Genomic DNA, 26,407 nt, shown 5'->3' with positions numbered 1-26,407 from the left:
ACAAAATAAAATAAATAAAATAAAAAATAAAGAAGTGCAGTGGGCACTGAAATATAGCAGCCATACACACAGATACACATACATGCAATAATGTCTTATTTTATATATGTACCTAAAGGCAGGTAGTCCTTAACTATTCACTTAGGACTCATTTAGTGTTACATCAGGTCTCCCAAAAGATACTTATGATTTGGTTCCAAAATTCTAACTCTTAAATAGTAATATGACTACATTTCAAATTCTTGTACTGCGCCACTCATCTACATGTACTGGTGTTGGTGTAGAGAGAGCTTTATTTTGTCTATCCCCCCAACAATTCTGTTTCAGGTTTCAGCTCACTCACAGCTGCTAGATTAGAGCAGTCATTGGTTTGAGACCAAGTAGGTAACCAGAAAATGAATGTACGGCAAAATCAAAATAGTCTCAGGAATAAAGGCTTTACCTAGGTAGTTTCAAAAGAAAATGTCCAAAGATACTTCACCAGAAGAGCCCTTCACTCCTCCACTCGAAATAGAATACCCTATGAGACTAGACTTTCAATCCTGGGCCTAGAAAGTTTAGAACTAAGATGCCTTAAACAAGATCTAAGTATTGCCCACAAGATCATATGCTGCAACGTCCTGCCTGTCAGCGACTACTTCAGCTTCAACCACAACAACACAAGAGCACACAACAGATTTAAACTTAATATTAACCGCTCCAAACCTGACTGTAAAAAATATGACTTCAGTAACCGAGTTGTCGAAGCGTGGAACTCATTACCAGACTCCATAGTGTCATCCCCAAACCCCCAACACTTTACCCTTAGATTATCTACGGTTGACCTATCCAGATTCCTAAGAGGTCAGTAAGGGGCGAGTACAAGTGCACTAGAGTGCCTTCCGTCCCCTGTCCTATTGCTCTCCTATATCTCCTATACCTTTCTTCTATTCCTATATCTCTTCTTCTATTCTTTCATTGATATGTTCTATTACTATATCTTCTTTTCTATTATTTCTTAGATATATTTTACTATGAGTATCTCCTCTATAACCTTCATCATGTATTTTATTATGTGTATACCCACTAAAATCCTCATTGTGTATTGGACAAAATAAATAAATAAATAAAAATAAAATAAAATTTGTCAGCCAGTACAATGGTCAGAATTTCAGGGTTTCCAAGTAGAATTCACAGCAACAGTCCAGGACAGGAGTTCAGAAGGTCATTTCTAAGTGAAGTCAGCCACTAACAAGTCTCAGACTAAACTTCCAGGCAATGGGCAATTGGTCTATGAAACAGATAAGCAGTTGCCCAAACAGGAACTAAAACATGAACACAAAGACTCCCAGCAATTTAAACTAAATCCACATAGCTCATAAACTGCAGAGTCTCAGAACAGAAGCAATGTGTTCTGACCAGAGGTAATATTCAGTCGGTTCAGATCAGTTTGGGCGAACTGGTAGTGGCAACCCTGCCCCAGCACTATGCCATTTTATGACCATTGGGAAAAAAATAAAAGAGAGTAGAAACTGGTCAGTCACATGATGATCCACTTTATAATGATCACAACTTATGAGCATAATCATCAGGTTCCATTATAATAGTGCATCGAGGACTGCCTATATGTGCATATAAAATAAAGCATTGTTTTGCACTAAAACAAGAGCAGTAAAACTATAACTAAGTCTAGAAGTAAGTAATGATGACTTAAATCCAACTGAAATAAAATGTCCATGGTTAGTGAAAACTCTGCAGTGAAGCAATTGATCAAAAATTGCAGCTGAGATGAGTTATTTTCGAAAAGGGTAAGCCAGTCTGTTTTAGCTGCTAGAGTCTGTCTAAATAAATGAGAAGGATCTTCTCCATCTTATCAAAACAAACAGCATGTGGTCAATAATGAGGTGTCAATGGAAGAGCTGGTGCATGCCTTATTAAAAAAAAGATCCGTTACCTCTGTTATACATAGAGAACCTGATAAATGAATAGGATGTACTGTAATTTTAAGAGTATAAGACTAACCTTAACCCCTAACCCTGACCCCCAAAGAGAGTGGCATCTTGTATACCAAGTACAGCCACTTTTAGCCATCCAAAGCCCCACCCTGTGTCAAAACGGGTGTGCAGAGGGGTGCAGGAAGGACAAAGCCTTTTTTTTTTCTTACTTACCTCTTCGAAAACTTGGTACATCTTATACACCAGTGCATCTTATAGTCCAAAAATATGTATGTATGCTTAATGCAAGACACAAACTGAAGGTGAATGATCTAGTAATGTACATGAAATCTAACAGATAATAAAGAAGGCAGTCTCCTAAAACTTGAGTTCAGTTCCTTGCAGTGATGGGCTGCCACCAGTCATGTACGCAGTACTGATAGCAACATTTTGGTCAGGTACACAGTACCGGTAGCAAATTTTTCATTTCTCTCTTTTTCTATTCTGGGCTCTGGGTATGTTTTTCCTATCGTAGTAAATGAGGTTGAATGTGTATAATTTTAGAAGAGCTGTGCATGTGTGTATGTACATACACTTTATATAGTAGATTATCATGGGTGGGATACTGCCCGGACGGGGGGATGATGCAGTGGGGTACTGAAAATGGAGCTCTATCCCAGAGCACTCAATTTGCACTGAAAGATGTTGAAACAAAATGAATAAGCCACGCCCACAGTGTGGTAGTAAAAATTTTGGTAGGGCATCACTGGTTCCTTGTCATTCTCATATAGCCTTTTTGTTCTTTTTTTGGTTTTGGTTTTGGCAACAATATGGAAGTAGTTTTCCATTGATTGCTCTTTCTCTGTCCTTGTTTGTCTTTCTTTCTTTGTCCAAAATGCCAACTAGATCCAATCCTGTTTAGCCTTTCTAGTTCAGTCAAGGTTAACCAGACCAGCAACATATATGTAGATTCTTTAAAGGAAGCCATTAAAAATAAATGAGTTAGTATATTAACATGTATATATACAGTATGTATGTATAGTACACATACTGGTTTAAAAATTATCTGAGCCAAAGTCAGTACAGTGTCAGTAAGACTGAACTAAATATACTTAAAATATTTGAACTTAGTGAAAAAGATCTTAAATGAATATATGGAGACAAAATACTTGTAAGACTGCTGAGGATTTTATATAGCCATCACTTAATAACAAAATACAAGGAGAAATAATGTATCTTTAATTGGCAACCTAATCATTTAATTAGCATACATATTTAAATCCTATACTTAATAAAATAGCCTTGAAGAGAGTGATCTGTTGTTAATTAGAATAATTGACCATGAAGACCGGGTGATTGTTTTTGCTTGCTTTTTTATTTTGTTTTGATAGTTTTGCTTTGTTTTGTATTGGATTTTATGTGTTTTAAATTTTGGTTCCTAGTTGTAAGCTAATCAGATGGTGAATCAAGAATTAAATGGCTTATAAATTAGTAAGGAATTAAGTCAGGAATAGCCTGTGTTTATTTGAGATCAATTATTGAACAGAGAACAGAGTCTCCCCACCCAAAACATGTTGATTTTAGGATACGTGAACTTCAATTCCCAGAATTTCCTAGCGAACATGATATGGAGTATACAATATATCGGTATTGGCTTTTGAATAAGTCTTGACTCCTGTAGACTGCCAGAATAGATCCATTCATTTTTCTTGGCAGCATTTTCAGAAATGGTTTGCCCAGCGGTGAAATCTATTTACCTTTCCTACCAGTTTGGAAGTGCATGCTCTACATGTGTGTGTGCAGCATCGTTGTGCATGTTTTGTCACCCTCAGTGCATTAACAGAAGGCTTTGCGCATGCACAGAGGGTTTAAAAAAAGAAAAAAAATGGTGCCAGGTTGGGCAAAGCCTTGCAATGTCGCTGCTACCAGTTTTCCAAACCACAGGTGGCCACCTAGAAACATAGAAGATTGACGGCAGAAAAAGACCTCATGGTCCATCTAGTCTGCCCTTATACTATTTCCTGTATTTTATCATAGGATGGATATATGTTTGTCCCAGGCATGTTTAAATTCAGGTCCTGTGGATTTACCAACCATGTCTGCTGGAAGTTTGTTCTAAGCATCTACTACTCTTTCAGTAAAATAACCTACTGGTTCGCCCATTCCGGGCCTAACCAGTAGCATTTCACCCGTGGGTTTGCCCTTGCCTTGCTAGGCTCTGAGAGGAAGTGACTGGCCTAGAATCATCCAATTGATCTCAAACTCCGAACACATCTAGAATTCATGGGTTCCCAATTTGAAGGTTGGTGCCTTTAACTACTATCCAATCCAGCTCCCAATAATATGTGTAAATTGATTTATTGTATTTTTAAGTACTGTATTAACCTCAGAAAGTTACTCACTTCTAAATTAACCAGTTAATTCTTTCCTAGGAGTATTGTAGTGATGTTCAGTGGTCTTTGAGAAAGTTTACATTATATTATTTATTGATTGATTGGATTGGATTGGATTGGATTGGATTTGTATGCCGCCCCTCTCCGTCAGGAATAGCCTATGTTTATTTGAGATTAATTATTGAACAGAGAAGAGAGTCCCCTTGCCCGAAACATTTAGATTTTTTTATTATTAATATTCAAGGCACATTTTTGTTCTGTAAAAGATACAAAGTGACTTTTTTTTCCTACCTTCTGAATTCTCATGTTATATACATTGTTCAGTGACCCAGGTAAAAGCAACATTTGGACAAACCAAATATTTTTGCTGTTCAGGATTAGTACATATTTCCTTACAATAACAGTAAGTGTGTTCTGATAATAGCCTGCTGGCGGCTTGTGCTACAACTGTTATTTAGCTAAGACTTTTTCTGAGGCGTTAAGAAATCTCATATACAGTGAAATAAGGGTTTGACATTTTTGGGGGTTTGTTTGCTCACTTTGGCATTTTCTGTTAAACAAACAAACAAACAAGCCAACAACTGGCTGAAGGCTAAAACCTACCGGTATTTTATATCAGTATTGGCAGATTCAAAAGGTTGAACATGCTGATTAAATTACTATATGCTTTCTTTTCAAATTTTCTCTGGTGGTATTATTATAAAATATTTAATAAAATGCTACACCTAAACATTTCTATTTGGAGTTAAATGTAACACATCAGTTTTGAGTATTCCTGTTGATGCTGGAATAATTGAAGAGTGTTCTTTTTCCACTGATAGCTAATAAACCCAATGAATTTAATTATTTTATACTTCCCAATGATAATATATCTGGTGAAGATTCAAGAGCACAACATAATTAATTTTATTTGTATCATTTTATCTACTCCTACTCTATTTTTTTAATAATGTGTGCAATAAACAGATGTGATTAAATGGCAGATCTGTGTAAAAGAGTGACATGGGTAGTACCCTCTTAGTCTTAGTCAGAAATGTGGCATACTTTGTTCAAAAGTTATATCCACAAATAAGGAAAAACATTATTACATACCATGAATATCCACAAAGGACAGTGTAAAGCAAAATATATCATTTGTATATCAACATAATTCTGTAAGTGGTGATGATGTAATTTACAAGACTTGGCTTTCTTTACAAGATTATGTCGTGGTACAAATGACATCATTATAGATGATAGTTTAAATGACTGTAATTCCACACAATGTTATTAAAACAGATAGGTAAAATGAACAGAAAAATAATATAAAGACAGCATGCTCAAAGAAGCAAGAATCTCAGGGGCTTCAATAAGGTAGGGTTAGGAATTAAGTACAGAATTTTAAGAGTTTGGATACTGCAAGCTCTCATTTATTAGCAAGTTTATTAAACTGCTATCTCTTTGAATATTATAAACCTCATCTTGTTGTGATTTTTGCAATCCTGAACTCCTTTTTGATTGAATAATCTACTAACAGTTCCTATATTTTAGTTGCTTATTTCTAATAATCCTCCCAGTACTTCCACAGCCTCTACACATTCTTCAAATAGATGTGAATCATAAATGCTATGATCATTTCTTTCAGGGGGAAAGGGGAGTATTTAGGATTCCTAGGCTGTGTTAATTACCATATTTTTCAGAGTATAAGATGTACCTTTTTATCTCCCCAAAGAGGGTGAAAACCTGGGTGCATGTTATACATCAAATGTAGCCCCACCCAGCCACTCCTACCCTTTGGCTTCTGCCTCCCAGCAATACACATCCTTGCAGCAAACAAAACAGATTCTGTTAAGGCAAGCAATTCATTATTAGCTTCCCGACCCTCAGCTGATTTGAAGCTGCAGCTGGCCATGTGCTAAACGAAAGATAAACTAGTTTCAAGGAGGCAAATTGCTGGGAGAAAGAGGCAAATTTTTATTTTCTGCTGAAATGGATTTAAGGAGGTAAGTCAATAACTATAAATGTCTGTAGAATGTTCAAATTATTAGACTTATTTTTTAAAGAGTGATTTATTATTGTTCTAGACAACAAAATGAAGAAGCTGTTTAAAATAAATGCTTGATCTGAAGAGGTCCAGGGATATTATATCTTATTTTAAATAGCAGAGATAACTATACTTCCAGAAAGTCACGCCAATATTAATAGAATCTTTGCAAGTATAGTCTGAAATATAACAATCTCCTGTTTTAGTATTAAGATAAGGCAGCTGAGTTAAACCTTGACTTAATCATGTTTGGAGTAGATCTGCTTAAATAATTGGGAGGAGTTAGTGTGACTACATTTAAGAAAACCTTTAAGAAAGTAATGTACATTTCTCCAATTCTTTGTTATTTCTATGGGTCAGGCACATATGCACAGAAATACACAGCAAACAGTGTATATCATCTTTACCATTTGCTGTTTGCTGGGAGGCAGAGGCAGAGGCAGAATTTTTTTCCTTATTTTCTGCCTCCAAATCTAAGTATGTGTTATACTCCAGTGCATCTTGTACTCTGAAAAATATGGCACTCTTTTCCCAAAAAATTAGAATCAAAACTATTGTTGATTTATTCTTTTCCCTTCTCTTTCTTTCCTAGGCTCTGTGGCCACGGCGTGTCGAGATCCAGGTGTCCCCATGAATGGAACCCGTAATGGAGATGGAAGAGAACCTGGGGACATGGTGCTATTTCAGTGTGATCCTGGCTATGAGTTGCAAGGAGATGAGCGAATAACCTGCATTCAGGTAGAAAATCGGTACTTCTGGCAGCCCAACCCACCAGTCTGTATAGGTATGCAGAAACCGAAAGAAGACACAACTACTTTTCTGAACTCTGGAAACATGTAATAATCCTTATTACATTGTCATAAAGGCCAAAGTCAGCAGCCAATAGTTGACAGCTTTGTGTTAAATATAAATGGAAAGACAGCCCACTTGGTTCGGTTAGGACAATATTCTGTATTTTTAAAACCCCACACTTTACAAGAGTAAAGAAAGGAGTGCAGCCCTTGTAACTACTTTTCTAAAAGAAAAATTAATCTATGCTGAATATACCGTATTTTCCGGCGTATAAGACGACTTTTTAACCCCTGAAAATCTTTTCCAAAGTGGGGGGTCGTCTTATAGGCCGGATACTGCGCCCATTCCACAGCCGCGGGCGGGAGGAGGCCGGGAGCGGGATTGAGGGGGGGGGAGCGGACCCGCGCTCACTTTCGGCTCCGGGGACTGCGGGTGGCTATGGCGCCGAAAGGAAAAAGCGCTGCTGTTGCTGCTGTTGCTGCCGCCTGAGGCGGCGGCACTCGAATCTGGCGTGGTGGAAAATCTGGAGGCAGGCAAAGATTTTCCACCACGCCAGATTCGAGTGCCGCCGCCTCAGGCGGCAGCGACAGCAGCAACAGCAGCGCATTGATAAAGCCGGCGAGGGAGCTCCGGAATCGGTTGGCGCTCGCCCGACGCCTTGTTTTTTTATTTCCCCCTTTGGTTTCTCTTCACAGGCGGGAGTTCGGGAGGCAAGGGAGCGCTCGAGGAGACAGCGTCTTGCGGCATCGCTCAGCAACTTCTTTTTCCTTTCTGCGCCATAGCCATCCGCAGTCCCCGGAGCCAAAAGTGAGCGCGGGTCCGCTCCGCCCGCCCGGTTTGCAAGCGGCGGAGATCCCGGGCTGCTTGGCCGAGCGGGGCTTCCATTCAGGACGGGGGCAGGAGGGAGGGAGGGAAGGGAAACGCAGCCCTTTGCCTCAACCCGCCGGCTCCGGGGACTGCGGGTGGCTATGGCGCCGAAAGGAAAAAGAAGTTGCTGAGCGTCCCTTCGTCATAAACCCGACGGGAGGCGATGCCGCAAGACGCTGTCTCCTCGAGCGCTCCCTTGCCTCCCGAACTCCCGCCTGTGAAGAGAAACCAAAGGGGGAAATAAAAAAACAAGGCGTCAGGCGAGCGCCAACCACTCCCGGCGGCAGGAACTGCGGGGGGTAGCCGGCGTAACGAGCCCTTGCCGCAGCTATCCGCCGCTTCTTTCTTCTCCGCCTTGCCTCCGCTACTCCCGCCGCCGCCTTTGCCTCTTGCCCGGCGGGGAGAGCAAAGGCGGCGGCGGGAGTAGCGGAGGCGAGGCGGAGAAGAAAGAAGCGGCGGATAGCTGCGGCAAGGGCTCGTTAGCCGGAGCGTACACTGGCTACCCCCCGCAGTTCCTGCCGCCGGGAAGCAGCCCCTTTACATTAGCGGTGGCTGCAACGGCACTGGCGATGCGGCCGCTAGCCGCTCCGAGCGGTGTGGGAACGGCCACCCCTCTCACAGTCCGGTCCCGGGCTGACAGTAAAGGGGCTGCTTCCCATCCTCCTGCCAGCTTGCTCAGAAGGAAACCTTCTGAGAAGGAGGATGGGAAGCAGCCCCTTTACTGTCAGCCCGGGACTGGACTGTGAGAGGGGTGGGCGTTCCCACAGCACTCGGAGCAGCTAGCGGCCGGATCGCCAGCGCCACTGTAGCCACCGTTGTGGGAGGAGCCTCAGAAAGAAAATAAGAGAGAACAAGAGAGAGAGAGAGAACAAGAGAGAGGGAGAGAGGTGATTCTTGAAGCATATGGTAAAAAGCACCCAAATAATAAGAAACACACACACCCCAGCCCACACCTGTGTTTGAAAAGAATAAAAGAGAAAAAAACCCCAGCCCTCAACTGGTTTTGGAAATGGTTCGAGTGTGTATACACACACACACACACACACACACACACACACGTAAGGGGGGGAGAGAGACAGGGATGGAAAAAGAGGAGAAGTGAGAGGGAGAAGGAATGAGGGAAAAAGGGAGGAAGAGAGAGAAATGAGAAACATGAGAGAGAAAAGGGGGAAAGACAGGAGAAGAACCCAGAAATGAGACAGTGGTATAAATTTGAGGAGGGATGATTGATGATTGACTGTATTTATAAGGGGATGTTACATGGGATTGTATATATGAGGGGGTTATTTATGTGTGTGTGTATGTATGTATGTATGTATGTATGTATTTATTTATTTATTTATTTATTTATTAGATTTGTGTAATTTTGGTTGGTGGTGTGCCACAGGATTTTGTAAATGTAAAAAATGTGCCGCGGCTCAAAAAAGGTTGAAAATCACTGCTCTAGCAGGTGGTAAATCAGCACTCCTTTTAACTGACAAGGGACCCATTTCCCAGACTTTGATAATTTCCCCAGGTATTTTTGTACCTACTTGACCAACATTATTAGTGGTTGCAAAATTGAATGTTAAACTGGATGCATTTATTTCTGCCTGTTTGTATTTGTTCTTATGTTTAACCATTGAAAATGTACTTTTCCTCCAAAAAGAATCATCTTTCCATATTTCTTAGGCAACATTTTAAAATAACTTTAAAAGCTGAGGTCATATTATTCACCCTGCTCTGTATCATAGCACACTGCACAGTACTGAAAATTGGCAGGGTCACTAATTAAACCCGACAAGTTAAAATCTGTTTAAGTGACATTGCAAGAGGATAAAGACAGAAAGTGTGGAAAGAGGAAAAAATGGATGGGCTGTTTGGATTGCCATATCATGATATCGCATACAGATTCTCATTCCATAATAGATTCTCACATAGGTGTCAGCATGCTGCATGTTAGACTGAAAGATACCTGCAGAATAGATGGTAGGAGAAAGAAAAATAGCCAGGTTCACCTTTTTGTGTTGACAAATTATGATGAGTTATAATAATAAACTTAATTGTGGTGAGGAGAAATATGAGAGGCAGACAAGACAGATAGACAGAGACATATGGAGAGATAGACAGAAGAGTGCTCCCACTTGGCTCTCTCTCTCTAAATAATTCATTCATAATTTTAACAATAAGATCTTCATCATTAGTAATTAAAATATTGTGTTATCATGTTCAGAAATGATTTTTTTCTCAATGCAAGTACATCATAGACCTAGACTCAGTCAGGTCTATGATGTACAGAAGAGGGGTAGTCTTATACGGCGAGTATATCTCAAATTCTATATTTCAACTGGAAAAGTTAGGGGGTCGTCTTATACGCCCAGTCGTCTTATACGCCGGAAAATACGGTAGTTAACTTCATTTGTAAGAGTCCCACAAATTCAATTATTACATTTGCCTACATTGGATTTGTTCATCATTGTTTTTCCTTCTTTACCTCCTAAATAGTAGATTGTTTGGGTTCTGTGCGATAAAGAGTCATCTGTGATGAGTAGTGGGCATAATGAAAATGTTCTGGCCCTGTTATATTACTTTAATGCATTATACCTCTTACAATGAAAAGTTCAAATACATTTTTTCCCAAAAGATAAATGAACATAGCATTCTGCTTTCCCATCTCCCTGGTTTTATTTTGCGTTTAGTCTGCTTTGGCAGACTTCTTCCCTACTGCTTCCCAGCAAATTAATTAAACAATTTTATAGTGTCATTGTAGCTTTTATTTGCATTATGATTAAGAAGTTTCAAAAGTTAGAGGATGACTGTTGCATAATTGGCATTCTGATGATGTCCCCCACTCCCTTAAACAGCTCAGGAAGTAGCTGTAGCTGGAGAGCATCTGAAACAGATGCCTATTTTCTAATAAGGAAAATGCTGAGAATTGTGTGATCCTTATAGCAAAGTCTGTCTGTCTATCATGTATCTGTTGATAAATCATCTATCTCTGTCTGTCTGTCTATCTATCTTCTATCACCTGTCATCTAAATTGGGTGTTCATTATTGTTGAAATACTTTTGTATTCTATTTTTTCAAATTCTATTTTATATATAGCTTTTATATTAAATTTGTTAGTGTTAATAAAAATTCACAGAAAAAGTATTAGCTAATAACATAAACAAAATATTAAAACACTTATTTTTAGAAATTTTAATATTTGTTTTCTTAGAATTAATTAGCTGGAGATGTTGCAAAATTTTAAACAGGCTTATTTTCTGCAATTATGGGAAAAATACAATAACTCAGATATATACATTAGCATCATCATCATCATCATCATTATTATTAACAACTTTATTGTCATTGTACGTATATACGTGCAATGTATACCCATACAACGAAATTCACGTAACACCCAAAGACCAAATCCAGAACACATAGCAATCCCCAAGGACACCCCCGTCTACCACAACAGACCAAGAAATGATATTGGCCCTTTATTTCATTATTAAATGCAATTATAGCACTAGGATAAAAATGATTCAGAAAATATATGGACTGAGTTTTAATTGTTCTGTACCTTCTGCCAGAAGGCAACAGTCCAAAAGGATTGTAAGCAGGATGGGTAGAGTCTCTGAGAATGTTGTGCAACTTCCTCAAACAGCATCAAGCATATATGTCATCCAGTGCTGGTAGCTGGAGCCCGAAGATATTCTGGGCAATTTTAATGATTTTCTGTAGAGCTTTTTTGTCCACTACACAATTGCTCCCATACTGTTGTGAGTGTTCCTTGTCCACCTCAGGTCATGTCAGATTCTGAGTAGGATGAGTCAGGCCCCTCTGGATACCGGGCCAGGGGGGTTGCCATCTGATTCAGAGAGCGAGAGTGAGGGAGAAAGTGACCTGAGTGAACTTGAGGAATCACTAGAGGGGCCTGATATGACAATGGAGGAGTGTCCCAGTTGGAGGATGAGGAAACATAGAAACATAGAAGACTGACGGCAGAAAAAGACCTCATGGTCCATCTAGTCTGCCCTTATACTATTTCCTGTATTTTATCTTACAATGGATATATGTTTATCCCAGGCATGTTTAAATTCAGTTACTGTGGATTTACCAACCACGTCTGCTGGAAGTTTGTTCCAAGCATCTACTACTCTTTCAGTAAAATAATATTTTCTCATGTTGCTTTTGATCTTTCCCCCAACTAACTTCAGATTGTGTCCCTTTGTTCTTGTGTTCACTTTCCTATTAAAAACACTTCTGAACCTTATTTAACCCTTTAACATATTTAAATGTTTCGATCATGTCCCCCCTTTTCCTTCTGTCCTCCAGACTATACAGATTGAGTTCATTAAGTCTTTCCTGATACGTTTTATGCTTAAGACCTTCCACCATGCTTGTAGCCCGTCTTTGGACATTAGAGTGGAAAGTCAGTGGATAGACCCTCGCTATAGGAGATTGCTCAGAAGGCAAGAGGAGTTGCATAGTAAAAAATATTAGTGTACAGACTTAGCCTCTTTGGGGTGTAATGTCACTTCCAGGCAGTATAAAGGCAAAGGATCTTGGGAAATTGGGTGCGGCATTTCAACGTCGTTCAATTGGAGAAATGTGAGACTGGGGTGGGTGATCGAACAAGGCTTGAAAAACATTTCGGCTTCAAAAATACATTCTCTGCTGGATTCTTGTTGGCCAGGACTTCAGTGAGCAAATTCATATGCTAAAATGATGAATGGACTTCTTATCTAAGGAATGCTCATTAGGCCGTCTTTGGTGCCTTCTCTGGACATTGTTTATGTTTAGCTCCAAAGAAAAAGATACAGTAACTCCTTTTCCCTTACAATTTAAAATCTGATTCTTGTTATGTGTGCTTATATCAATAAAGAGTTTGACTTATTCATAAATTAAAGGATTTTTGAGTCGGTGGGGTCGCTCCGAGGGCCATGCACAGAACAATACGATGTAAGAATGCTGTATGTCAGGACACTCTCAAAGGTGCTGTGATAGTAGGACAGAAGTGGATGCTGAGACAGATTTATCTTCCTGAGCATTCTCAGGAAGTACAGCCACTTCCGTGCCCTCTACACAAGCATGCTAACATTCATAGTCCACAAGAGTTCCTCCAAGATGAATAGAATAGAATAGAATAGAATTTTATTGGCCAAGTGTGATTGGACAGACAAGGAATTTGTCTTGGTGCATATGCTCTCAACATACATAAAAGAAAAAGATGCATTTGTCAAGAATCATGTGGTACAACATTTAATGATTGTTATAGGGGTCAAATAAGCAATGAATAAACAATCAATATTAATAAAAATCTTAGGATTTATTTGTTTATTTATTTACTTACTTACTTACTTACTTACTTACTTACTTACTTACTTACTTACTTACTTACTTACTTATTTATTAGATTTGTATGCCGCCCCTCTCCGTAGACTCGGGGCGGCTCACAACAATAACAAGAACAATGTAAAAAACAAATCTAATAATTTAAAAAACACTAAAAAACCCATTATTAAAAGCAAACACACACACAAACATTCCATGTATAAACTCTATAGGCCCGTGGGAGATGTGTCAGTTCCCCCATGCCTGACGGCAGAGATGGGTCTTAAGAACTTTACGAAAGGCAAGGAGGGTGGGGGCAGTTCTAATCTCCGGGGGTAGCTGGTTCCAGAGGGTCGGGGTCGCCACAGAGAAGGCTCTTCTCCTGGGTCCCGCTAAACGACATTGTTTAGTCGATGGGACCCGGAGAAGGCCAACTCTGTGGGACCTAACCGGTCGCTGGGATTCGTGCGGCAGAAGGTATTCTGGTCCGATGCCATGAAAGGCTTTATAGGTCATAACCAACACTTTGAATTGTGCCCGGAAATTGATCGGCAACCAATGCAGACTGCGGAGTGTTGGTGTGACATGGGCATAGGATACAAGGATACAAGGATAAATGCCCATAAAATTAAAATTGCCAACCCTCCCACCTCCTCGCCATTTATGTACAATGGTAAATATACATTTTTCTTCTTCCCGGAGTCAATTATAGGTTATTTATGGGGGTTTTTTTTGTTAATGTTAAATGTAAGATTATTTTCTTTACACCACAATGTCAGCCCTTGTATTTCCTTTCTAGAAGCAGACTCATTGTCTGCTCATTAAATAAAAAACAATGAGCCCCATCTCTATTGTGTCATCTGCAAATTTAATAATTGTGTTAGTGTTACACAATGGGGTGCAGTCATGTGAATACAAGGAATAAAGAAAAGGGCTTAGTATACAACCTTGAGGGTCTTCTGTACTTAGTATCAGAGTAGAAGAATAGTGAGATCCCATCCTATAGACTATGGCCTAACTGTTATAAAATCAAATATTCCAATTTATACCAAAATTGGACATTTTAAGAAACAATACTCCACAAATAACAGCCTTACATACTGTATGTTCCCCTCTTGTTCCAAATGATTCAATACAGTATGGACAATAATAGACATAGCACCATCAGTTTATTTATTACAGAACCTATATGCAAATTGGTATGGGTCCAAAGAAGATAGAAAATTAGCCTTAATATAGTTCAACACCAGTCTCTCAAAACATTTTAAATAACGACATTGGACAAAGACTTTAATTGCTAAATTTAAAAAAAAATACAAGAAGAAATCCATATAATTATTTTATTGCTGAAAATTGAAATGTATTAGTACTTGAATACTTTAAGATGCTTTTACTGCCTAGTTGGCTCTCATTTGCATCAGGAATAGTTTCTTAGGATATGTTGATTCATTGTCTTTTATTGTTAATTAAAAAAACTTGTTAAATTCTGAGATAAACATGAACACTTAATGTAACTGAGAAGTCCATTAGGGAAAATCAAAATGATACAAAAAGCAAAGGTAGGTTGTTTTATTGCTTTTTTTCCTGAAATAAATCAGTAGAAATTGAGACATTAATTACATGAACTTTCATTTTAAATGCAAATGACAAGCAATTTATGTATATAAAGACTTTCTTTTCATTATCAGAAAAAAATATATATTACATACATACCTCTGTATGTGTAACATATTTTTGCTGATAATGAAAAGGAAGGGAGACTAGTATAAATCTATTTCAGGCTTATTTGCCTTCATCAGATAGCCACACCCTTACTGGGATTTGAACCTAGGGCTCCAGGGTCTTTTCCCATGTAAGGTTGATAGACTTCTGGTGACATTTTGATGAGGTCCTACTCGTCATCTTCAGGCTGTTGTCTTCGGCTTTGTGCTCGGGCAAACAAAAGGTTTTGTTTGCCTGAGCACAAAGCCAAAGACAACAGCCTGAAGATGATGAGTGGGACCTTGTTGAAATGTCGCCAGGAGTCTATCAACTTTACACGGGAAAAGACCCGAATATGTCTAAACCTACACACACACACACACACACACACATTTTTTTCTGTCGAAAAATAATTTTCACTTTCTTTGTCATCACAAATATGTTACATATATACATATGTGTGTGTGTGTGTGTGTGTGTGTGTGTGTGAATTATATGTATGAATGTATGTTTATACATATACAGTATACATATATACTTATATACGTATATACATATACATACACACACACACACACACACACGCACACACACACACATATATATATATATACATACATATACGTATGTATATATATATATATATATATATATATATATATATATATATATATATATGTCACATGTTTTTTTGCTGAATTTGAAAATTAAGGGAGACTACAATAGATCTATTTCGGCCTTATTTTGGCCTCATCAGCTAGAACAAGACCGAAATAGTGCTATCCTAGTCTCTCTTAATTTTAAAAATTCAGCAAAAACATGTGATACCACATACATATCAGTGATGGGCTCCTACAGGTACAGTCAGGTACACAGAACCAGTTTTAAAAAAGTTGATTTTTTTTAAAAAAAAATTCCCTTCTGGGCTCTGGGTATGTTTTTCCTATTGCAGCAAATGAGGTTGAGTGTGTATAATTTTAGAAGAGCTCTCTCTCTCTCTCTGTCTGTGTGTGTGTGTGTGTGTGTGTACATATACTATATATAGTATATAATGTATATTTTTGTGTGCCTGTGTGTAATATGTATGTACAAATATGGCGTATATACATAGAATTAAATAGTATATTTTGGATGTTCAGTAATAGTAAACAGATAGGGAAATTGTATCTCTTTCAGGCAAGGAGAGAACAGGCACCCTAACCCAAACCCTTGATGTGAGTGACGTCAATTTGGCCATCTTTAAACCAGTCACAGGACCTTTATGCCCCCCTGGTCAGATGATTATCAAGCCACCCCCCCCCCCAAAAAAAATAAGCCGTGCCCACAGTGTGATAGTAAAATTTTTTGCAGCCCTTCACCTATACACACTCTCACTCTCACTCACACAGACACTGAGAGAGAGAGAGAAGGAAAGAATAAAACTATATGTCTGACCCAAGAAAATGTTATTAAGTCAGTATGTATTACACTTTTTTAAAATATAAGAGTAAACAATTAATTGTGTACCCAAGTTGACAGATTTGTAGTTATATCTCGAGCTAATAATAACAGAATTAAGATCTGCAATGGAGGATTGAAAATTAGGTCCTTTCACATTCCATCCACCATACTTGTGTGGTTGAAAAATAATAATAAACAGGAAATGGGTGGCACTGTTAATAAAGGGCCTTATTTGTCTGTGCTTCCAGAACTCAGTGTTTTCCCACAAATGCCAGGCCAACGGTTTTTAAACCGTCGGCCGAAATTGCCTCAGGGGCGGGGGCGACGGTGATTCAGCTCTTTTGAGCTGAGAACTTCCGTGTTCAGTGGAACCCGGAAGTTCGGCTTCTGGCAGCGCGCCAATGAGAGCGCGCTACCGGCTTGCTTTAGGCGGGTCCTAGATCGCCCTATTTAAGGGCAATCTGCATGGACCCAGCATCTCTTTTCTCCGCTATCACCAGTGTGTCCTTAGGAGGTTGCCTTTGGGGCCGAATAGGAATTTTTTGCGGCCTCCCCTTTAGAGGCGGCCATTTTTTCGCCTATTCCACACTGACAGGTGCGGATTGGATTGGTTAGGGGGTGCGGCGCATTTAGATAATAAATAGGCCTCCCTTTGGTCATTGGGGTTTGGCAGGTTTGGGGCGGAAATGGGCAATTAGAAGCAACTGTGCATGCTCCTTTCGGGCATCCTTATAGGGTGATGGACCGCCTCTCTCCAGGAACTAGAGGTTCGAGCAACGTCGAGGATTGGAGAGAGGATGTCCATGGGAATCACCGGATCCAATGTCCCACGGGGATTGGAGGGTGAATTCCTCTCACACGCAAAGGGGCGTGGCTTGGATCCAGGTGAAGGTGGTACCTTCACCTGGTTCAGCAAGGAGTTCTTGCCCAATGTTGCCAAGGAATTTTATGGTAGGAATTTCCGCCCCGTCAGTTTGGCTCTGTAGGTCCTTAGTTTGTTTTGAATTAAATATTCAAATTTTCATATTCAAATTTATTTAAAGTTATTTAAATATGTTAATTAATAAATGACCCTTAATTAATCCACAATATATGTCTCAGCGTCTTTACTCCGCCTCCGGGGGCAATAATTCTTTCACTTCAAAGGTTCTTCAGAGGTCCCTCTGTTCTGAATTTGCAGTATTTCTAATATCCTAGTAACTGCTGTAAACCTTTGTTCAAACCTTTGGTCATTTAAGGTTGTGAAGATAATATCAATTTATCTAGAATAATACAAATCCTGGCCACCAGGGAACCATTCCTGAGTAGGTAAAAACAAAACAAAATAAACACTTGAAAAGGAACCAAAGGTTGATAAGAAAGATGCAGAAGGTTAATGGACTTATTTGAACAAGGAATTAACCTGAGAAAGTAAGGAAATGATCAATTTCCTGGTTCATGAATCCTATTTACAATGGCTGCTAAAGGGCTTTTTTTTTAAAAAAATTGCCAACTACAGAATAACCCTATTAACTGGAGGCAAAAAATATGATAGCAACATTGTGGGCTCACGACCTGAACCTTTCTCTGTGAGCATTATAATGTTGTATTCTTGGAGTGTTATTTTTCTCCTCCTGAAAAAAACAGAAAGCTCCTATGGATGCTACTGCATCAAGAACTTCTTGGCTTTGTCAGAGTTTGTGATGACTTAGCATTTTTTAGTTTTCCTAAACTTATATTTTGCTCAGGGCATCCATAAAATCAATACTTTGTGCTAATTCCCATTACAAAATGCCTTACATCAATCTTAAAATGGCTTGATTGGAGTTATAATTATGCTGATTTAATTGTAGTTTACTTGTCATGTTAATTATATATACCGTATTTTCCGGCGTATAAGACGACTTTTTAACCCCTGAAAATCTTTTCCAAAGTGGGGGGTCGTCTTATAGGCCGGATACTGCGCCCATTCCACAGCCGCGGGCGGGAGGAGGCCGGGAGCGGGATTGGGGGGGGGAGCGGACCCGCGCTCACTTTCGGCTCCGGGGACTGCGGGTGGCTATGGCGCCGAAAGGAAAAAGCGCTGCTGTTGCTGCTGTCGCTGCCGCCTGAGGCGGCGGCACTCGAATCTGGCGTGGTGGAAAATCTGGAGGCAGGCAAAGATTTTCCACCACGCCAGATTCGAGTGCCGCCGCCTCAGGCGGCAGCGACAGCAGCAACAGCAGCAACAGCAGCGCGTTGATGAAGCCGGCGAGGGAGCTCCGGAATCGGTTGGTGCTCGCCCGACGCCTTGTTTTTTTATTTCCCCCTTTGGTTTCTCTTCACAGGCGGGAGTTCGGGAGGCAAGGGAGCGCTCGAGGAGACAGCGTCTTGCGGCATCACGCAGCAACTTCTTTTTCCTTTCGGCGCCATAGCCATCCGCAGTCCCCGGAGCCGAAAGTGAGCGGTTTGCAAGCGGCGGAGATCCCGGAGCGAGGCTTCCATTCAGGACGGGGGCAGGAGGGAGGGAGGGAAGGGAAACGCAGCCCTTTGCCTCAACCCACCGGCTCCGGGGACTGCGGGTGGCTATGGCGCCGAAAGGAAAAAGAAGTTGCTGAGCGTCCCTTCGTCGTAAACCCGATGGGAGGCGATGTCACAAGACGCTGTCTCCTCGAGCGCTCCCTTGCCAAAGGGGGAAATAAAAAAACAAGGCGTCGGGCGAGCACCAACCAATTCCGGAGCTCCCTCGCCGGCTTTGCTGGGGTGGAGCGCCACTCCCGGCGGCAGGAACTGCGGGGGGTAGCCGGCATAACGAGCCCTTGCTGCAGTTATCCGCGGCTTCTTTCTTCTCCGCCTTGCCTCCGCTACCTTTGCCTCTTGCCCGGCGGGGAGAGCAAAGGCGGCGGCGGGAGTAGCGGAGGCGAGGCGTTCCTGCCGCCGGGAAGCAGCCCCTTTACATTAGCGGTGGCTGCAACGGCACTGGCGATGCGGCCGCTAGCCGCTCCGAGCGGTGTGGGGGCTGCTTCCCATCCTCCTGCCAGCTTGCTCAGAAGGAAACCTTCTGAGAAGGAGGATGGGAAGCTCGGGACCGGACTGCGAGAGAGGTGGGCGTTCCCACAGCGCTCGGAGCGGCTAGCGGCCGGATCGCCAGCGCCGCTGTAGCCACCGTTGTGGGAGGAGCCTCAGAAAGAAAATAAGAGAGAACAAGAGAGAGGGAGAGAGGTGATTCTTGAAGCATATGGTAAAAAGCACCCAAATAATAAGAAACACCCCCCCCCAGCCCACACCTGTGTTTGAAAAGAATAAAAGAGAAAAAAAACCCAGCCCTCAACTGGTTTTGGAAATGGTTCGAGTGTGTATACACACACACACACACACACACGTAAGGGGGGGGGAGAGACAGGGATGGAAAAAGAGGAGAAGTGAGAGGGAGAAGGAATGAGGGAAAAAGGGAGGAAGAGAGAGAAATGAGAAACATAAGAGAGAAAAGGGGGAAAGACAGGAGAAGAACCCAGAAATGAGACAGTGGTATAAATTTGAGGAGGGATGATTGATGATTGACTGTATTTATAAGGGGATGTTACATGGGATTGTATATATGAGGGGGTTATTTATGTGTGTGTGTGTGTGTGTGTGTGTGTGTGTGTGTGTGTGTGTGTATGTATGTATGTATGTATGTATGTATTTATTTATTAGATTTGTGTAATTTTGGTTGGTGATGTGCCCCAGGATTTTGTAAATGTAAAAAATGTGCTGCACCTCAAAAAAGGTTGAAAATCACTGCTCTAGCAGGTGGTAAATCAGCACTCCTTTTAACTGACAAGGGACCAATTTCTCAGACTTTGATAATTTCCCCAGGTATTTTTGTACCTACTTGACCAACATTATTAGTGGTTGCAAAATTGAATGTTAAACTGGATGCATTTATTTCTGCCTGTTTGTATTTGTTCTTATGTTTAACCATTGAAAATGTACTTTTCCTCCAAAAAGAATCATCTTTCCATATTTCTTAGGCAACATTTTAAAATAACTTTAAAAGCTGAGGTCATATTATTCACCCTGCTCTGTATCATAGCACACTGCACAGTACTGAAAATTGGCAGGGTCACTAATTAAACCCGACAAGTTAAAATCTGTTTAAGTGACATTGCAAGAGGATAAAGACAGAAAGTGTGGAAAGAGGAAAAAATGGATGGGCTGTTTGGATTGCCATATCATGATATCACATACAGATTCTCATTCCATAATAGATTCTCACATAGGTGTCAGCATGCTGCATGTTAGACTGAAAGATACCTGCAGAATAGATGGTAGGAGAAAGAAAAATAGCCAGGTTCACCTTTTTGTGTTGACAAATTATGATGAGTTATAATAATAAACTTAATTGTGGTGAGGAGAAATATGAGAGGCAGACAAGACAGATAGACAGAGACATATGGAGAGATAGACAGAAGAGTGTTCCCACTTGGCTCTCTCTCTCTAAATAATTCATTCATAATTTTAACAATAAGATCTTCATCATTAGTAATTAAAATATTGTGTTATCATGTTCAGAAATGATTTTTTTCTCAATGCAAGTACATCATAGACCTAGACTCAGTCAGGTCTATGATGTACAGAAGAGGGGTAGTCTTATACGGCGAGTATATCTCAAATTCTATATTTTAACTGGAAAAGTTAGGGGGTCGTCTTATACGCCCAGTCGTCTTATACGCCGGAAAATACGGTATTATATGAGTTATTTGATAACTCATATAATATGATAGCAGTCTTCCAATATCTCGGGGGTTGCCACAAAGAAAAGAGAGATAAATTGTTTTCCAAAGCACCTGAGGATAAAACAAGAAGCAATGAATGGAAACTAAAAAAGAAGAGAAGCAACTCAGAACTAAGGAGAAATTTCTTCACAGAACAATTAACCAGTGGAACAAATTGCTCCAGAAGTTGTGAATGCTCCAACACTGGAAGTTTTTAAGATGACATTGGATAACCGTTTGTTTGAAGTGGTGTAGGGTTTCCTGCCTAAGCAGAGGGTTGGACTAGAAGATCTCCAAGGTCCCTTCCAATTCCTTCCTCCAAGGTCCCTTCCAATTCCCTACATGGCATTGGACCAGAATACCTCCGGAACCGCCTGCTACCGCACGAATCCCAGCGGCCGATAAGGTCCCACAGAGTTGGCCTAAACAATGTCGTCTGGCAGGCCCCAGGGGAAGAGCCTTCTCTGTGGCGGCCCCGGCCCTCTGGAATCAACTCCCCCCGGAGATTAGAACTGCTCCCACCCTCCTTGTCTTCCGTAAACTACTTAAGACCCACCTATACCGCCAGGCATGGGGGATTTGAGACACCTTTCCCCCAGGATTATTATAATTTATGTTTGGTATGTATGTGCTGTTTGGTTTTTAATTATGATAGGGTTTTTAGTTTTTTTTTTAATATTAGATTTGTGCCTGTATAATATTCTTTTTATCGTGTTCTAAGCCGCCCCGAGTCTTCGGAGAGGGGGGGCATACAAATCTAATAAATTATTATTATTATTATTATTATTATTATTATTATTATTATTATTATTATTATTATTCTATTCTATTGTGTTCTATCTGCATATCCCTCTTACACAAGATGTAAAATAAATTGATACTGAGAAAGTTGCAGTGAGACTGTGTAATGGCTAAGATTTTGGTAAATTGATGCTATCTGGATATTATTTTGATTCAGTAATTTCAGTTAATATCACAAATCACTAGTTTATGCTTTTCTATGTTTCCATAATATTATTTTTTGTTAACATTTAAAAGATCATGATGCGATGAATCTTCTTTTTATATAAATTTCTTGAATGATCAAAAATTGTCCAAACAGGGAAGAAAGCAGTCCAGGGGTGGGTTCTAACCATATCTCACTGCCAATTCACTCCCTCCCGCACTGCGTGGGGACACTGCATGGGTGCACTGCATGGGTGCAGTGCCTGGGTGAGTGTGTGCATGCACAGTGCCCAAAAATTCAAAAAATAATTTTAAAACCCTAAAACAAGATGATGACTACATGCACAGTGCCAGAAACCCAGCTTCTACGCATTCTTAGAAGAAAAAAATAATTCAAAAAATCCAAGAAATAAAAATAAATGTTTAAAAAATTTTTTAAAAGGATGGCGGCACCCATGGACTGGCACCAACTGAACTGGCTTGGTGACATCATCATGATGTCACCAGCGGGTCGCTACTGGTTCAGGTGAATCAATCCGATCTAGGAGGAACTCACCTCTGTTAGGAGATGACTCCCTTCCTGTTTTTTTGCTCAAAATGCCTTTTAATTTAGAGGTATTGAAAAAAAAAATAGAATAAATTAGCTTGGCATTTTTGTACAACCCAAAGATGCTTTTCTTAAACTTTGCTGATTGTTAATTCTTTATACTGTAGGATGCAACTGCCTTTTTTACATTCTTTGTTTAATTCATTCACAGCACCTTGTGGAGGCAATCTGACGGGATCATCAGGTTTTATTCTTTCGCCAAATTTCCCACATCCTTATCCCCATAGCAGAGACTGTGACTGGACTATTACTGTTAATAATGACTATGTAATATCATTAGCCTTTATCAGGTAAGTACCTGCTTGTAAAATTGCAATAATATACATTGAAAATCTCTTTGTTTTCCCAAGGGTGCTTTTTCAAAAGGCAACTTGACTTTCTTTCATTTTCCCTGAAGATGTTTTGTTTCTCATCCAAGAACTCCAGAACTGAAGAAGCTCTTGGATGAGAAGCAAAATATCTTCAAGAAAAAATGAAGGTAATCCAGTTGCCTTTTGAAAAAGCATCCCTGGATGACTGAGAATCTCCATAGACATTTGTTTTATTTTGTTTATTTGGTAAGCATGATAAGATAACTGCTTTTCAAATCCCAAGCATTGTTAACTTCCAGAGTAATACATTTAATAAAGTTATCAGAAAATGTTGAGATATTTGGTCGAAAAATTGAGAATTATATATAAAGACTCCTTTGCCTTCAGAACTTGGAGTATCATCACATTTAATTTATTATTCTGCCGACGTGTCTCAACTGCCCGTAATTACAGGGTAATTAGTCCAGGAGGACACACACCACACGATAAAAGGAAAACCCAAAAGTTTTTATAAACAGAAAAACAGAAACAGCTCCCTTTTTAAATGCCAAAGGGATTTTCTGGTACACACAAGGCACAAGTTAAATGCAATCCAATTGCTCACCCAATAACTGGGAAATTGAGTCCAATTCTAAAGTCCAGAGAGTCCCCACACACAATCCTGAAGAGCAAAAACCACGATCATGACGAAACAATGAATCAGATAAATTGCCATGAGGCTAAAACACCAGGCTGCACTGTAGCACTAATTACAGCAGCCCCACCCAACCACAGGTGGCCTCATTTTCTCTTGCAATAATCCTTCAGTTGTTGTCTCCTATGCATCACTGTATGCATGAATGGATGTGTCATTAATTCTTGTTCAGAATCCAGGGATGATACAGATGACTGATCTCCTCCTGGGCTGTCTGCCAAACTCCCTCTTCCCTGTCACTTATGCTTCCTTGGTCAGAGGAGACTTCTTCAGCAGATTCTACTGGGAGCAAAACAGGCCTGCGGCATGTGGATGTCTCCCCCACATCCACCTCCACATTCCTTGGGGCAGGAGCTGGGCCAGAGCTAACCACATTTATACTGAGAGCATATGCACCAAGACAAATTCCTTTTGTGTCCAATCACACTTGGCCAATAAAATTCTATTTTATTCTTCTTCTACCCTGTTCATTTGTCAACTATTTCTAGCCTAAAAAAATTCATTGATAGCAATAAAACAGCCTCAAAATTAAAGCTTTTCTGCTGTTCTTTATACCCTAGTATGAATATTTATTGTTCCATCAATACTAAATATCTATAGCAAGGCAAAAATGAATAGCCTAGAACACAACTACATCAACTGGGGAAATGTATTTGTTTTATTTATTTGTTTACTTAAACATTATTTCATTGCTTATTATATTTCTTGTCTGCCCTTTAGTTTAAATTCCCTGAGCACTATCCAATTAAAAGAATAAGGCAATACAATTAATGTGCCCAGAAATAGTGTAGGGAATGAATTATGCCAATCAATAAAAGCCAGCCAAGCCATAAAAGAAAAAAGAAAAAAAAAAGAATTGAACAGCTATTATGAGAATGTTAGGCATCTTGGGAAAATCTTTAAAACAATAGGATGCCAAAACTGATGCTTGATGATTTGGCTGTTTAGAGAATTTAGGACATTTTATATGTCAAATATTACTTGTAAATATTTTGTTTTGTTGTTTTGCTGAAGACATTTAGACTAAGATTGTTAGAAGAGTTGCAATTGGCACTCATTTGCTTTTGAGAAGTTCCTGAATTATTATACGAGTTTAGAAGTTATCCATCTGCCTATTTAGTCTATGAAGATGTAATACATAGAAAAATGTATTTAATAAACAATACTCTACCAAAAAAAAAAGAAAACTGTTATTAGAGAAGTGGTGAGTTCATGGAAATTGACTTCAGTTAATCTGGATTCCTATTTGCAATCCTCAATGGCTTCGCTGAGCCCTTTGGATCTATATGTTCTGGGTTTTCCACTATTAGGCAAGTTTAAGGTATAAAAGAATCAAGATTAATGTCCCCTTTACTTATACTACCATATTGACAGAAGAAATATGGTTTCCCCCACTTCTAGTTTGCTTCACTACTCTAAATGGGATTAGGATTAAGAGGGGTTTTATTTGTTTTGTTTTGTTTTTAGGAATGTTACTTGGTAAAAAAAAATTCTTTTATATTAGTTAGTAATTGTTTATGGAATATAGGTTTATTTATAAAACAGATTTAATGAAAATAGAAGACATAAAACTACTTGTAGTTTTAGGAGTGCATTGCATCAGCCAGATTCCTGGGAAACCTTTTCCCTTGTTATCTTCTGAAGTGCATCCATGGTGTGAATACAGAATTTGTGCTTCTGGTTCTGTCCCTTATATTATAATTTTAGGATAATCCTGCCTTCCAGTATCCAATGTTATATTGCAGAAATTGTAGTTGATAATTGTTGTTGCATAAAGACTAAGAAACACATTGAGTTTGAATACAGGATCCACTTAGGATCATAACTGAGCCCAAAATTTCAGTTGCTAAGCAAGACAGTTAGTTGCTAAGTGAGTTTTGCCCCATTTTACAATCTTTCTTGAAACAATTGTTAAGTGAATCACTATAGTTATTAAATTATTAGCACAGTTGTTAAGTGAATCTGGCTTCCCCCTTGACTGTTTGTCAGAAGGTTCAAAAGGTAGACTTTATTGTCACTTTGACTGCAGTATTGACATATGTTAAAATGAAATTTCATTGCATACAGGTCTCGAAGAGTTACCACCTCCAATATACACTATATTAACATGAATAAATAAATACATACATACATACATACATACATACATACATACATACATACATGCCTAAATACAAAACATACATAGATACACAATTATGCATATACCCACATATATTATATGACACAGAGAAATAATACAGTCTAGTTTGATTGCATACATGTACATGGTGAGAAAAACAAATTGTGTGAGTTTACCAGAGGGATGACATTGGGAACAAAGCTGTTATAGTCATTCTAGAAATTCTTGAAAACCTCTTCCGAGAGGGGAGCAACAGCAACAGACTATGGTGTGTGGGGTTTCTAACAATGCTTTCTAAGCACATAGCACATCTAAGCAGTATCCTAAATAACAGGAAGCAAGCTTCCTATAATCTTCTCGGCTGCCCTTACCACTCTCTGTATGGACTTTCTATCTGAAGCACTGCTGCCACCAAACCAAAACATGATGCATTTGGTTAAAATTCAATTGTGCATCTGTAAAAAGTGACTAGGACAAAAGGAGAAAGATTTGCTTTTCTCATGCAGATGCAATGTGATCACATGACCCCAGAATGGTTATGCTAATCACCAAGTGGAGGGGGGCATTTGGTCACATGACT

General features: G+C 39.6%; 1 protein-coding gene across 1 annotated transcript in view; it reads left to right on the top strand.

The window, feature by feature from the left end:
* CSMD3 (CUB and Sushi multiple domains 3) overlaps window positions 1-26,407 on the top strand; it is a 615,639-nt gene that overhangs the window by 372,108 nt on the left and 217,124 nt on the right. Inside the window, 2 exon segments of the mRNA XM_070748648.1 lie at window positions 6,922-7,113; window positions 22,852-22,990. Of these exon segments, the coding sequence (XP_070604749.1) occupies window positions 6,922-7,113; window positions 22,852-22,990 (331 nt within the window).

This window comes from Erythrolamprus reginae, chromosome 3 (genome assembly GCF_031021105.1).
Source record: "Erythrolamprus reginae isolate rEryReg1 chromosome 3, rEryReg1.hap1, whole genome shotgun sequence".
In the NCBI taxonomy this organism is placed as follows: Eukaryota; Metazoa; Chordata; class Lepidosauria; order Squamata; family Dipsadidae; genus Erythrolamprus; species Erythrolamprus reginae.
Note: the sequence above shows the minus strand (reverse complement) of the source record. Positions and strands in the feature narration are given on the sequence as shown.